General features: G+C 42.4%; 1 protein-coding gene across 2 annotated transcripts; it reads right to left on the minus strand.

The window, feature by feature from the left end:
• Positions 1 to 813: 813 nt before the first annotated feature.
• slc16a5a (solute carrier family 16 member 5a) lies at positions 814 to 11,186 on the minus strand. Of its 2 annotated transcripts, none has more exons than XM_079493409.1 (5): positions 11,041 to 11,186; positions 8,151 to 8,585; positions 6,570 to 6,713; positions 4,894 to 5,724; positions 814 to 2,775 (listed from the first exon to the last, which is right to left on the minus strand). In XM_079493409.1, exons 1-5 carry the CDS (start codon positions 11,066 to 11,068, stop codon positions 2,504 to 2,506), a joined length of 1,710 nt encoding a protein of 569 aa, XP_079349535.1. In that variant the 5' UTR covers positions 11,069 to 11,186; the 3' UTR covers positions 814 to 2,503. The 2 variants fall into 2 exon arrangements, with proteins under 2 accessions (XP_079349535.1, XP_079349536.1); XM_079493410.1 differs by having other exon boundaries at positions 8,151 to 8,592.
• Between the last annotated feature and the right edge of the window lie 3,847 nt (positions 11,187 to 15,033).

Raw genomic sequence — 15,033 nt, forward strand, 5'->3', positions numbered from 1 at the left:
GAGTATAGGTCCCCATTTGAAAAGATGTGCCAGGGACCCCAATAAGAGAATATTTTTACGGCTTAGCAGTGATTCTCAAATTTTAAGGACCCCCAGTTTGACCTGCATTAGGCTACTGAACTGAACCATCTTTAATGGCATTTCTATCTCTGAGACCCCAATTTATATTGTAAAATCAATGTTAATTTAACTCAGACTGTACAAAATGTGCACTCAGAGTTACAGACCCATAAGGGTCCATTTGGTTCCTAATTATAATTTAGCTGGGAACCCCCTGGAACTCCCTCAAGGACCCCTGGGGGTCCCCGGACCCCACTTTGGGAACCGCTGCACTAGATCATAATGATGAAAAGCTCACGTAACATAATGCATGGTGAATTGGTGATGCAAAGAAAACATGTTTTATAAACGCATTTACTTTATTTTCCCATAGTGTATAAATAATGCATTCATATGAAAGGTATAATTTGGCCCAAGTAATACTAGCCCTTACAAAAATACTTAATTGCAGAGAAGACACTGTCACACCATCATGTACTTTCAATGTCATTTCATAATGAGGAATTGTATTCCTCCTTAAAGGACCACTTCACCACTTTTCAACACTCCTTCATATAATTGGTCCTCACTAATGTTCATGATAAAATGCCACAATTATTTTTTTCTACTCGGTCTGTGTCTCATGGGAGGGCTGTGGGCAGTTCAGAAACCCGTCCACCAGTGACATCATCGATGTCACTGGTGGACAAATCTAAATATTTGTTTAAAACAATCTGCCTAATGATGTCACTGGTGGACGGGTTTCTGAACTGCCCACAGCCCCTCCTATGAGACACAGACTGAGTAGAAAAGAATTGTGGTATTTTATCATGAACATTAGTGAGGACCAATTATATAAAGAGATGTTGAAAAGTGGTGAAGTGGTCCTTTAATCATTGTAATATTCACTTATAGGCCTACCTGGAATACGCAGGCATACCAGCTAAAACACAGGTATATATTGTATGTTCAGTTTTCAGTCATATGTCACATCGAAAAGCAAGCGCAGAATACCGTGAAATATGGGTCAAACCCTATGTAAACTGTATTGCAATATGACAACATTTATGCTTATTTAAACACAAATGCAGAGGTTCTGAGTAATACAACCTATCCAATGATTGTTTTCAAGTACAAACGCAACTCATAAGGGGGTATAACAGAAAAAGGCACTGTCATGAAAGGATGAGAGAAGCATGCAGATTGATAAACATGTATGTTTAGTTTACAGTATAGTGTAGACATTCCTTTTCTTACATCATCTGCTCTACAGTGTATGAGTTACTACAGTGTACGAGTTACTGTTAAAACTGCCCACTTATACTGGGTGCAACTTGTAAACACAATACCATGTTCAGCTTATTGGTTAAAGTCAGAGGAAAGTAGACTTATTTTCCTCGGTTCGGTTGAGTGACTGAATTAAAGATATGGCTTCGTTTCATACAGTGTATGTGTGTGTGTGTGTGTGTAGTATATATCAGACCTTGTCTGAAGTGTGTGGTGCAACAACGCCCCCTGTTGGTAGCCTAAACATAGGGACAGACAGACAGACATTGCTGGTTCTACTCGATAATGGACTGTGACATCATATCCACATGGTTAGCAGCATATTATGATACAGTACTATATATATCGTACTATAACGTACAGCGCTGTTTGTTTTGGTGTGTAGTGTTGGTGTGTCTCAGATTTATAATTATACTTGCAGCATTTGTTTCAACATCTTTGGAGTACCAAATGGCCAGGGATGGGGGACAATTCTTCTGGTACTATGTTGTCATTCACAAGTAGGGTGACCAGAGTCAAACTGTTCATTTGAGGGACAGAAGTATCGCTTGTGTGGGATAAGTGGGACAGGTCGGTGTTATAGCAACGTATTACTTAAGTTGCTATAAAAAATGCCGTATGTCATATTCGACCCTATGTCTAGTATTGCCTATAATTTTGTTATTAAACCCCTCTGGTGTCTTTCATTTTGATTTAAAATGTTAATTTTGGCCATGGGTGGTATGGCCAACTTGGTACTGTAGCCTATTCTCATGTATAGGCTTACAAACACATCTTCAGGAAAAGAGACAATTGAGGGAGCTTTACAACAGAAAGCCAACTATTAGGGGACTAACTATTAGGGCACTATTTGAACACTGATGCCTGCCGGTCACAATGTGGGACAGGGGCTCAATTTGTGGGACACCTGAAAAGTCTTGGACATGAGGGACTGTCCTGGTCCTGGACACCTGGTCACCCTAATCACAAGAGATACTCAAACGTTCAAACGCTTGCATACAGTACAGTACTACACGTGCTACAGTGTACGTACGTTGTACCGAGCTCCATCCTTATGGTGTGTGTGTGTGAAGGGAGTTGAAACACGCATGAAGTGAACAGCTTGGTAACAGTGTTTGATTCAGGTCTGATGCGGCGTGGTAGGCGTGGTAGGTGAGGTAATATAAGATGATCACGTTCAGATGCTGCTGCTGGTGACGTGCTCCGCACGAGAGTCCTGCTCTTTGTCTCCCTCTGTGGGCACACTGCTGTACTCGCAGTGTGAAGCAGTGTCGGCTGCAGGTTTCGAGGGTTCGGTCAGGGCCGCGGGCTCGCCCTGCTCCGAAGCCTGCTTTTCCCTCTTGTCCAGCCAGTAAAATGACACCATGAGGAACACGGCAGACGAGGCCACGACGGCGCCGCAGACTGCGAACATATGGAAGTACTCCCCTGTCCTGTCCACCAGGACACCTAAAAAAAAACAACCACAGGGCTCATTAATATTACTAGTAACAACAGTAGAAAAGAAAGTCACACGCAAGGGAGAATCGCTGTTCCCTTCTTCATCTGTGTCTCACCCGTTTTCAACATTTCCCCTTTACCACTTTTGGAATTACTCAAACAAAAAGTGCCATGATTCAAATAGCATACAATACATGAATATCACACTGTGACTTGAAGCACTGTTGTGCGGTCGATACGTGAACTCTTATGGGCCGTGTGAACGTGAGGGAAGCACAGATGACATTTGCAGTGAAACAGGAGAGTCTGCCCTTTTGAATGCAACTAATACCGCCCCAGCCCTGCCCCCCTTCAGACCCAGTTCAGTTGTTCCCCTGAGCGGACTGCTGAACACTCTAGACTTCTTGTGCAGCCTTTTATGTGCACAGCAAATTCCTGTGCAGTGTGCACATTTTATTTTGCTGACGAGGACTGTATATTGACTTCCACATTGACTTCCATGTACAATTTAAAGGAACAACTTTTCAACCTATCTTCATATAATTGGTCCACACTAATGTTCATGATAAAATAGCACCATTTCTGTCTCCTCACTCTGTGTCTCACAGGACTGTAGCTCAATATCTACGCTGCTACGCTTTAGCTCCAAGATGAGGTTCCGTCCCGTGATATCCCTGCACAGGTCGAAATGGGGTCGAGCCGTCCACAAAGAGTGGATTAAACCCTTTTCGCAGTATTGTTTCCAAAAGGTAAACATATCAGTTGATACACGTAAGGCTGGCATGTAAAATTTGAAGGCTTACAAAACGGTTGTTTGTCAGCCAGTACCATGTTTTCCCCGGTTTTCCCAATGCAATCTTACGGAAGAAGTACTGCGCATGGGAACGGGGGTTGACTGGACTACATTTTTGAGTGGTGCAAACCACTCCAACAACTGGCTTTGTACCCGTGTACCCGTGTTCGTACCAAAAAAATTAGCATGGTTACTATGGTCACTGACATTACGTCAGACCACAGCTGATCAGTCTATATAAGACCTTGCACCACTCAGTTCACACGGGTGTTATTTTTTATTTAAAGCCTGATTTAAGCAGTTGTTTCACCCCTGACTAAAGATTTTACGTGCCGGCCCTAAGTTTATCAACTGTATCTCGGTTCTGATACGTTTACTTTTTGGAAACAAAGTGGTTTAATTCACTGTTTGTGGACGGGCTTGACCCAGCCAGACCCCATTTCGACCTGGGCAGGGATATCACGGGACGGAACCTCATCTCGGAGCTAAAGCGTTAAGCGTAGCAGTGTAGATATTGAGGTTCCAAACGGAGCCAATAGGACTGCTGTGGACTGTTCAGAAACCCATCTTCCAGTGACAACATCGATGGGGAATCCAAGCTAATAGAAACTGCAGGCTTTCTATTCCTGAAAGGTTACCATGCTATAATGGAAGCCATCATTCTTGCGATAATAATCTTGTTTAAAAAATAAATCTGCCTAACGATGATGTCACTGGATGACGGGTTTCTGAACTGTCCACAGCCCTCCTATGAGACACAGGCAGAGTAGGAATGTTTTTTGCAATTTTATCATTGATGACCTGATGAAGATCAAATAGATCGAAACGTTGTCAGAATTTTCAATAAAGAACGTCTTTCTTATACCCATGGTGTGCGGGCTCCATCCAATACCTACTGCAATTTTATCATTAACATTAGTGAGTACCAATTATATAAAGATAGGTTGAAAAGTGGTGAAATCGTCCTTTAAGCATTTAGCTAAATGCTTAAAGGACGATAATGATTATTATGAGTGACTTACATGGTATAAACAACATGATAAAAGGTCATGAGAATGGAGCGCACAGTCAAAACAATTGAGTGCAAACTAGTATAGTAAGACAACTAAAGTGCTATGGGGTGAGGTGGAGTCTGGACTCTGGGGAGGTGACTGCAGTCCTGAGGGGAGGTCAATCCACAGCTTTAGGGGTCTGGAGGGAGAATGGTCTACACGTTTTTTTTGACTGGAGGACTTTAAAATAGCGCTACTTCAAAGTCCGCTCTATTCAGGGAATGTGTGTGACTGTGCACTTGATCTGACTCTATTAAAGCCCCTAAGATGTGTTTACAGTACCTGCCAGTGGGGGGCCAATGAGCAGCGTGACGCTCTCCATGATGGCCATCAGGCCCAGCGCTGCGGGGAAGCGGCTCATCTCCACCGTTTCCATGAGCACGGTAAACAACAGCGAGCCCACCAGGCTCATGGACAGTCCGTATGTCACCACGTAGCCCAGCAGTACGGGGAAGCTGGGCCCGATGCAGCAGATGCAGTTGCTGAGCCCGTTCACCAGCAGGGCCGCGGAAAACACGTAGACGTGACAGCCCTTGAAGAAGGGCAGGTTGAAGAGGATGCCGACGGGCGGCCTCACCACGATGTTGACGACGCCCAGGATGGAGAGGAGCAGCGCAGCCTGGCCCTGCGACATGCCATAGGCCGTGGCGTACGGCACTAGGTATATCAGTGGCACCACGAATCCCAGCATCATCCAGGTGATGCCAATGGTGAATGCGCGGTACCGCAGGTTCTTGCGGAACAAGTCGAAGGCCATGTGCTTGTTCAGGACGGTCAAAACGTAGCTCGACATTGTCGTCGCTCCAACCTTCTCCTTTTCCTCGAGCTTAGGGGGGTCGTGGTTCATCATCAGGGGCCGGCCGCGGCGCTTGGGGGGCTCCAGGGGTCTCATCAGGGCTCCGCAGACGCAGCAGTTGAGTAGGAGGGCGCCCAGGACCAGGAAGCTTCCGCGCCAACCCAGTTCTGCGTGGAGGTAGTTACCCAGGATTGGCAGCGTGCACAGGCCGAGAGCCGTGCCCGTGGAGGACATGGCATTGGCGAACGTGCGCCGACGTACAAAGTAATGTCCAATAATGGTCGCAGCGGGCTGGAAGCTGAAGCAGAACCCCAGACCTGGAATAATGAGAGTGACAAGTAACTAACTGACACAATGGACAATTGACCACATTCACCTGGAGGCCATTTTGCTCTTACGTCATACTGTGAAAATGTGTTATACCATTCAGAATAGTGGAAATTATAATTTGCTTCTTTTAAAGGCCCAGAGTAAAATACAGCACCTCCTTGAGATGTTGGAGCACCTCCTTTCTAACATTGAACCCGGGAGCCCGACCGATGCTGATCCTGATTTTGGAAAGACCTTGACCACCAATTATTGATGATTTGGCCACTACAAGTGCAATGTTTTCTAATCAATTTGAAAAACGTATTTGACTCAATCAAAGTTTGTATTTGGGAGCAATATTAGCAAAAGATTCTAATAAAAATCTTTTTGATAGATAAAACAACTTGGTTATTTTACCACTTAAGCCCTATTCAAAGATATATAGCAACACGTCACAACCCAAACACGTTGTAAGGTGTTGTGAGCTGCTATTTTAACCCATTCTGGTCGGGAACCCCTTTTGGCTATTAGCTATTGAAAAATAGCAGATCTACAAGCTCATAGCGCGCCACCGAGTGGCGCGCTATGAACTTGTAGGTCTGCTATTTTTTGAAAAATCGTTCAAATGTGCCTCAAATCTTTCCGAAATTTTTCATGATTTAGAAAACTTTTTTTCTTTTTTTAATTTCGACGTCAGGCGACGTCAGGGACACCAGGTTGATTGATACTGGTCAAATAATGGCTGATACATCAGCCAGACTGGCATACTGTAACTGTTGTTCTAGCGAACAAAAACAAAACAAACAAGTCAATCAGCTGTGTTTTGATGGCATCTCTGTCAAAGGTCTCTGACCTGTAATGATCCCAGCGGTGACGTAGAGCTGCATGATGGAATGGGTGAATGAGCTAGCGATCATTCCAAATCCACTCAAGACTCCGCCCATCATAACTGTTGCTCGGCAACCAAACCTTTCCACCAGCACACTGCAGAAAGGACCTGTAGATAATGACACGGGCTTTAGTTAAATACACATTAGAGGACAAAGAGCTACACACTATTACAGTAACAGAAATACTCGCAATTAGGTTCAAGGTATAGCTGTTATTGAACAAAGGTTTGAGTTTGCGGATCACGGTGTGTGTGGAATGTCTATGCACACATGAGTCATGACGTGTGCTTGTTTTAATCCATTAACTCTTGTTAAAATGCACTTAAGTCTCAGATGTTTGCTCAACAAATCAAACTGTGGTTTGCCTCGCATTTCATCACTGCATCATATTATTGTTCAGGACGTTTAGTTCCAAACGTCCTCATTGCGCACTATTGGTAAACGAGCTCTGACAGGACAACTAAAGAGGCAGTTGGGGAAAAAAAGAAAAGAGAAAAATAAATCAGTTTTTTCTGTTGTTCATTGGTGTTTTATGCTATTCTGTATGAAAACCTGGAGATTTCTAACTTTTATTTTGTACTCATGATTCTATAAGAAAAAGTCCTTCTGCACACCTACAATGGACAGGTGCGTCGGATAACTGGAACTGAGAAGTAGAGAAAAAGGAATCCCGCACATTGTCTTCACTTGAGTTAGATTTATTGAGCCATGTTTCGGTCGTCAGACCTTCATCAGGCAACACTCATGATTCTCCAATAAATCTTATATGACAAAGTCTCAGCTTTACTGCTTAGGGTAGAACTCATTTGGCTGATTCAAGACGTTGTGCAAGTGTGAGGCATTAGGCAACAGGCCATCAAGCCACAGCCAAAAATGGCACAGTCAACGTTAAAATGGGCCAAGAGGGGAAACGGAGTTGTTGCTGACGTCCGTTTGGCGATATTATATTACTTATTACTCCTTAGAAAAAGTTATATAACATTACTTATTACTTGGAATCAAGACTAATATATTACATATTATATTATATTACATATTACTTTTGCGCCCCCCACACCCGCAAAAAAGGGATGTACAACAACACAATCTGTTTAGTCAGCTTCTTTTAGAACTGAATCCAATTGTTTTGAACAATACTATTAAGAAGAAGTCACAAATCACCCTAAAAGGTTATAAAATAAAGCAGCAATCTCTCTCGACCTTTTAAATAAAATGTTTTCAAGCCAACAGCCAACAAAACAAAAAACATTAAAGTAATATGTAATATGTGCTAATTTTACAAAGTGAATATATTACCGTTTTGTCAGAGTAATACCTTACTTTACTCGTTACTGGGAAAAGTAATAATATTACAGTAATATATTACTAGTAACTAGTTACTGCCCAACACTGAACAAAAGTGGGGGGATGAAATCCGCTATCTGTGAGAGTGGGGGTGTCACGACCGACGTACTCACAGTTAATGGGGGTGACGCGCCTGCTCAAGCGCCAACCATTCTCAAGGGGAAAAATGTGTTCTTAGACCCACTTAGGAAGTACAGTACCTCCGGCATGAAGCACCGATGTCATAATGGAAGGCACCCAGGACGTCTCGCTATTGGTGGCCTGGAATTCATTCTGGAGATCTGTGTAGAAGATCCCCACACAGGAGGGGAAGGCGAGGGTCAGAGCCATTACAAGGATGTTGGCAACCAGCACCACCCAGCCCCAGCCCCCATCGGGTGCCGTGACTGCCCCCTGCATGGGCACTGAGTCTCTGGTCTCATGGTTGCACTTTGGCCCCTCCTCACAGTCATAGCTGATGGCTTCTGCCACCATCTCCACACCATTCGCCTGCTCAGGGACCCTGGTGGTGGTGGTGGGGTCCATCTGGAAGCAGTAGTCACTTGTCCCTCGGTGCCCATTCCTACAGGTCATTTTCCGCTCAAGTCCCTGTAGTGGCACTACAGTCACTGATATCCATGTCACCTTATTGACTTCTGTAACCTTCAACAAAACGTGACAAAAAAAGAGGACATAATCAACTCAACTAACAAATATTATTTACATTGCATTGAGGATTCACTGCATGGGTCCGTAGTGATCAGAATTTGAAAAACAGGTGCTCATTGTAGAGGGTTCAAAAGTAGGTAAACACATTTAAGTTCCTTCCCTTGTAGTAGTATAGGCTCAGTTGAGTATTAAAAAGCTTTTAGCTTGGCAAAGTAAAAAAAGAAAAAAACGACCAACGTATTTCAAGAGCCTTCATCAGGGTCCAATGTCATGTCATTGGACCCTGATGAAGGCTCTCTTTGCCAAGCTGAATCTGAAAGCCATGACTTTCTTAATACTTAACTGAGCCGAGTGCCATGGAATCTTTCTTAACCCATTCTGGACGGGAACCCGTTTTGGTGTTTTAACTAAGCATTATGTTATACTTTAGCTATTGAAAAATAGCAGATCTACAAACTCATAGTGCGCCACCGAGTGGCGCGCTACGAGCGTGTAGGTCTGCTATTTTTGAAAAATCGTGAAAATGTGGCACAAATCTTTGAATATATATTCTTTCAGAAGACTTTTTATTTATTTCGACATCAGGCCTAAATGGGTTGTTCACCTGATTTCTCATACTTGCTTGATGTCAACTACCAAATATTATAAACTATTTTGGATTTAATTTATAAAAAACGACCTGAATTAATACATGTCGGTTCTGAGAAACATGTCGGTTCAATAAAGTTTTCCTCCTTTTAACATTAAGTGTGCCCGGATCTCCTCTTTGTTCTATACATCTTCTGAGAGTTTAAATCTTGGGTTAGCCTACAGGTGTATCTCTTAGTCTGTTTCTGCCTGGCTCTGACTCAAGACTATAGAGGAGTGTAATAATAATACAGTACTTGTCTAGTATGAAACTTGCAAGTACTTGGGAAAGTCCTGAAATGAATGGCCCTCTGTGTGGAGTCTGGAATCTTTTCAGCAGCATATTGGTCAACACAGTGACATGACCAGAACAGCCTGCTAGGGCTGTTCTACTCTCCTATTTTCACCTGTCAGATCCACACTGGACCTGCCATTAAATAAATATTGCCACATTACCACAAGCACTTAGGCCAGGGGTTCCGGGGACCCCCAGGGGTCCTTGAGGAAGTTCCCATGCTAAATGATAGTTTGGAACCAAATGGACCCGTATGGGTCTGTAACTCTTTTTTTATGTTTTTTTCTTTTTTTGCTTTCGCCTTTTTATTTTATGTTTTTTCTGGAGGGATAGACAGTAGGCTGGCAGGAAATGGGGAGAGAGACGGGGGGTGACAGTGGCAGTAAAGGCTGTCAGGATAATCCAGTCTGGCAGCTTTGCTGCCAGACTGGATTACCAGCCAAGGTGCCTGGACCGCTGAGCCACGGCCCAGGCCATGGGTCTGTAACTCTGAGAGTGTACAAATGGAACCATTGATTTTACAGTATAAATTGGGGTCCCAGAGATAAGATGCCTGAAGAAGGCCGAAAGGCCGCTACGACTCTTATCAAAATAAACCTCTTGAACCAGCAAGTGTCGGTGTGTGGGTCTCTCCTCCTTTAAAACGTTTGCTGTTCTGCCAGGACCTATTGAGCCGGGTGTGCGGAAGTCATCTCTCGAATAAGGGTCCCAGAGATAGAAATGCCATTAAATGGGGGGTCCGTAGACTGATGCATGTCATCACTCCCTGGCATAGGCTATCTTTTCAAATGGGGGTCCGTGGGATAATTAGTGTCAATTTGGGGGTCCTTGACATGAAAATGTTTGGGAACCACTGACTTATATGCAATACTTGCAATACTTGTCAATGGACAGTATGAACCAAGCCCACTATAGCCCCGGATTGATTGATTGATTGAACATTTTTATTTCAGAGACAGACAGTGTGCAGAATGGGTACCGGTACATATCAAACGAAAAGCACAAGTCAATACAAAAACTGCTACTTTGAGGAGGACGAAACCATGATTAACTAATTAAGACTTGTTTATACATCAGGGTCCTCCATTTTCAATTCATCAGAACATTTAAAGACGTACAAATATACACTTCTATGAAAAGAAAGTTAAAAAAAAAAGAAGGGAGAAACATGTACAGTATGGAGGGAGGAGGTCCAGGAGGACCCCGAATGGAAAATAGTAAAACGGTAAAACCTACTGTATATACACATAAAATAGTTCGCTCAGTGAACACTCTGTTTCGCTATAGTTTTACTTAATTGCGTCTGTTTTTCGTATAGCTTTGTAAAACATAAACATAACACCACACAACGGTGTGTGTTAGAGATCTATTCTGAACTACTGTGATGATCAAATATCAGCGCTAGAGGGAAAACACTCAAACAGAACAAAACAGGAAACGGCAGAAACCATCATTCACATAATTATATGAGGCTGGCTGCTACTACTACTACTACTGTAGTACAGTTAAAATTCCCTCACCTTTTGTTATGTGTGTGACCATTTCCATAAATGATTATCCGTCGTTAAACGTGTCTCCTCCGCCTCAACGACGCCCGCATGCTGCATCCATCCATGGTCAGCCTGGTCAACACATATGTATTACTAGGCTACACAGCAAGCGATCCGTGTCGTGTGACTGACTGTGATGTCCGTTGCCTCTTTCTTTGCCTCGAAGACACAATAAATAACGTGTTCGCGGTGGTGGGCGGAGGCAGAACTTCGGAGGGCTTAAAAGCGGATCCTCCTTGCTCAGTGATCAGTGGCGGGGTGGGTGGTACGACCGGGGGAAATAGCCGATCTGCAAGCTCACAGCGCGTGGCATCAGCGACGCGCTGTGAGCTTGCAGATCGGCTATTTTCGGCGCGCGACGCCGTCCTACTCGATGGCATGCATACATTAGGTATTTTGTGGGGTGTGTTACGTGTAGGCCCGTGTGTGTGTGTCTGTCGGTCATGGACCATGGTCATGGCCACTGCAGGCAGTGCAGGGCGGCAGGGCCGGCCCCAGGCAAGCAGCACTGGGTGTGTGTAGCCTACTTTACGGTCTGTGGGCCTGGGATAGCATACCAGTTTGTAACCAAACACTATAAGTAGGCCCACTAACCGTTACACAAGCTTTACTTAATTGTAATAATGCCCCAATTTGTCGTCTTATTAATATTGTTGTTGTCCTTTCTATTTCATTCATATTCTTGCACAAACGGCAATGCCTAGCCCTAGGCCTATTTGCTAGATAAATACCTATGCAATAAAGTGTTTCTGAATTCTAAATATGAGGCACAGAAAAGTAGGATATACCGGTAGTCCAGTGAAGTCTGGAACAGGACAAATGGCTTAAAACGGAACAAATCAATGTGAGCCAAAATTAACCAGCGCAACGAGAGGGACCAGTAGCCTATACCTACATGCTGAAGAACAGATAAGTGAGCCAGATTAACCAGTGTAAACAAGAGGAACCCGAGGAACCAGTGGGTTCAACAGCAAACAGAAGTTACATGGACAAGGTCATTTCAGGAAACGCCTGTGATAACCATAGAGCTATAAAGGAGGGTGATAACATGCAATTCAGGTCACATTAACACATGTTCATAATTAGATGGTTTACTACTTTACTTATAGCCTACTATTACTGTAAGTCAAAAAAGTCTAGCCTAAACAAACACAATCACACACACTTTAAAACACATACACATTTTATGATTAAAAACCAGACTGGGTTTTGTTAAAGTTGTTACATGTAAAGAAACAACATTGGTAGACAAAATTCCAAAATATGAAATAAATAAAAGTGAAAGGACAATAAGACAAAGGTGTTTTTTGTCAGCTCCCCAACAGTTCTCCACCGTCTCCATCAAGAATATTCACATTTGACATCAACACTGTTGATAAAATGAACACACTCAAAATTATTAGAAGATATCTCCAATTACGTCTAAATGTGTGTATAGTGTGTAGGCTATGTCCACAAATGCATGCAGGTGTTTTCTAACAGATAACAGCGGCAGAATGAGCCATGAATTAAAAAGGCCTTCTTTATTTGTGTGTGAACCTGTGGGCTGAATAAATGCTATGTCCATTGTAAGGGCCTTAAAGGACCACTTCACCACTTTTCAACTTCTCTTCCTATAATTGGTCCTAACTAATGTTCATGATAAAATACCACCATTTTTTTCTACTCAGTCTGTGTCTCATAGGAAGGCTGTGGGCAGTTCAGAAACCCGTCCACCAGTGACATCATCGATGGTGAATCCAAGCTAATAGAAACGGCAGGCTTTCTTTTCCTGAAAAGTTGCAATGCAAAAGTTGAAGCCATCGTTCTCACTATAATAAAAATCTAAATATATTTTAAAACAAATCTTGTTTAAAAAGAAATCTGCCTAATGATGATGTCACTGGTGGACGGGTGTCCGAACTACCCAAAGCCCTCCTATGAGACACAGACTGAGTAGGAAAAAATGGTGGTGTTTTATCATGAACATTAGTGAGGACCAATTATATGAAGAGATGTTGAAAAGTGGTGAAGTGGTCCTTTAAGGGATTCTGCAGTATGACCGCATTTTTGTTAAGTCAAGTGCAAAACTATCTACTGTTAAGTTGACAGGATACAGAAAAGAACACATAAAACTGAACATTTGATTAGAGAATACAGAAAACATCTAGTTGTAGACCCACACAAGAAATCTACACCTACCACAGAGCCATGCCTCCCGCCTGCTTTCCAACCATGCATCACAGACACTTTGCACTAACACGGAGGTCAGACAAATTCCAGCAATACAACATCAGAATCTCTAGAACAATGCATGCTCACGTGTTCTCACGTGCCAAACCTTTTTTTTTTGTACATTGTATTGTGTAGGTTACAGTGAAAAGCAATGTTTTTTGGGCTAAAATAACTGGTCGATAGATCAAATATTAATTACTCTACAGCAGAAGGTCTATTGAGGTTCACAAATGTGATACACTAAGTGCTTTGAGAGTTGATTCAATCCATCTAAGAAAGGGAACACTGCAGATGTAGTTGTCTAAAAGCAGCCACAAAAACCCAATATAGAAAGTAAAGCTGTCTTTTTCTCTAACAGAAAAGTGCTAGTTTTACTAAGATATGCAAAGGGTGAAATAACTGCTCTTTTTAAATATCCCTGCTATCAACTGCTTCATGCTTCTTTCCCTGCACTGTAGAGTAGACATAACAGCACCACCATGGGCATACACGAAAGACCCTGAAACAGTGGAATGCAGACAGACTTGAAGCATCAGGAGTGGCAGCTATGATCATTCAGTAGAGATATTTCAACAGGGAAGCAGGAATTAAACCGAATTGTTTTCAATCAAGCAGTACATTGGGAAAAAGAAAAAAAAACAATACGAGACTTGCATAAATCTAATCCCTCTGACCTCTCAGTGAAACACTAATGCCTGATTTATAGTTTGTTACGTGCAGTGTCATATCATGAATACACTGGCATGCAACAGAGTATAAATCAGGCTTAACCATGAAGACTGAGCTGTTGCCAAATTACACAGGAACCTCAGTTTGTCTCCTGGCTCTTTAAAAGGTATATGAAAGGAGCCTCATGACAAAGGGACAACTGTGCACAACACAGGTCAAAGGCACGACACAGACACAGACAAAGGGAAACAAAAACTCTCAAGTGCTTTGAAAAGGTCCCAGAGAGGAATGAAGCCTAATTTATACTGTCATACAAGTGTTGTTTACCAAAAATTGTATTATTTTTGGGTTGACAGTCAATTATTTTCAACAAGCGACACTGGCATATGACAAACTATAATTTAGGCTCAAAAGTACCCCCTCGTCAAGGTGGTGGGCATTCTTAGCAGCTGGAGCGTTGTCTTCATGTTTCAGAATAGAACGGCACACAACACAGTACACACTCAGGAGGGAAAAATAAATCACAGAGAGTTTAAGCTCTGAGGCCTGACTGAACACAGCAAAGGGTACAGTATTTTCTTTTTCTTTGTTAAAATGCATTCTTGTTCATGCTGATATAACCCAATTACACCACTTTTTTGTACAGGGGATAGTATATCAAAGTAAAGCAACACCAGTGAAATAAATGAGGATATACCTCTTAGCATATAAATACAAAGTCAGGAGAGAATAAGTTCAATCTTTCATAGTCTACAGTTGATATGTGTATGTGGTTCTAACTTCACACATGAAGTTACTCTTATGCCTGCAATTACATTAGTAACAACATTCTGTTGCATCTTGTTCTTAGAATATATTGTGGTATGGTGTACCGGTTATGTTGTACTATTGCTAACACAGAATTGTTATCTTGGTCATCGCACCAAAGGCTATATATATATATATATATATATATATATATATATATATATATATATAAATAAAATATAATCAAATCAAATCAAAATTACTGAATTCTCCTGCAAATCTTTTACAAATTATTTGAATAGATATGCAACTGAATGTTGGTCCTATGTTAAG

The sequence above is a fragment of the Electrona antarctica genome, assembly GCF_951216825.1.
Source record: "Electrona antarctica genome assembly, chromosome: 22".
Classification (NCBI taxonomy): domain Eukaryota; kingdom Metazoa; phylum Chordata; class Actinopteri; order Myctophiformes; family Myctophidae; genus Electrona; species Electrona antarctica.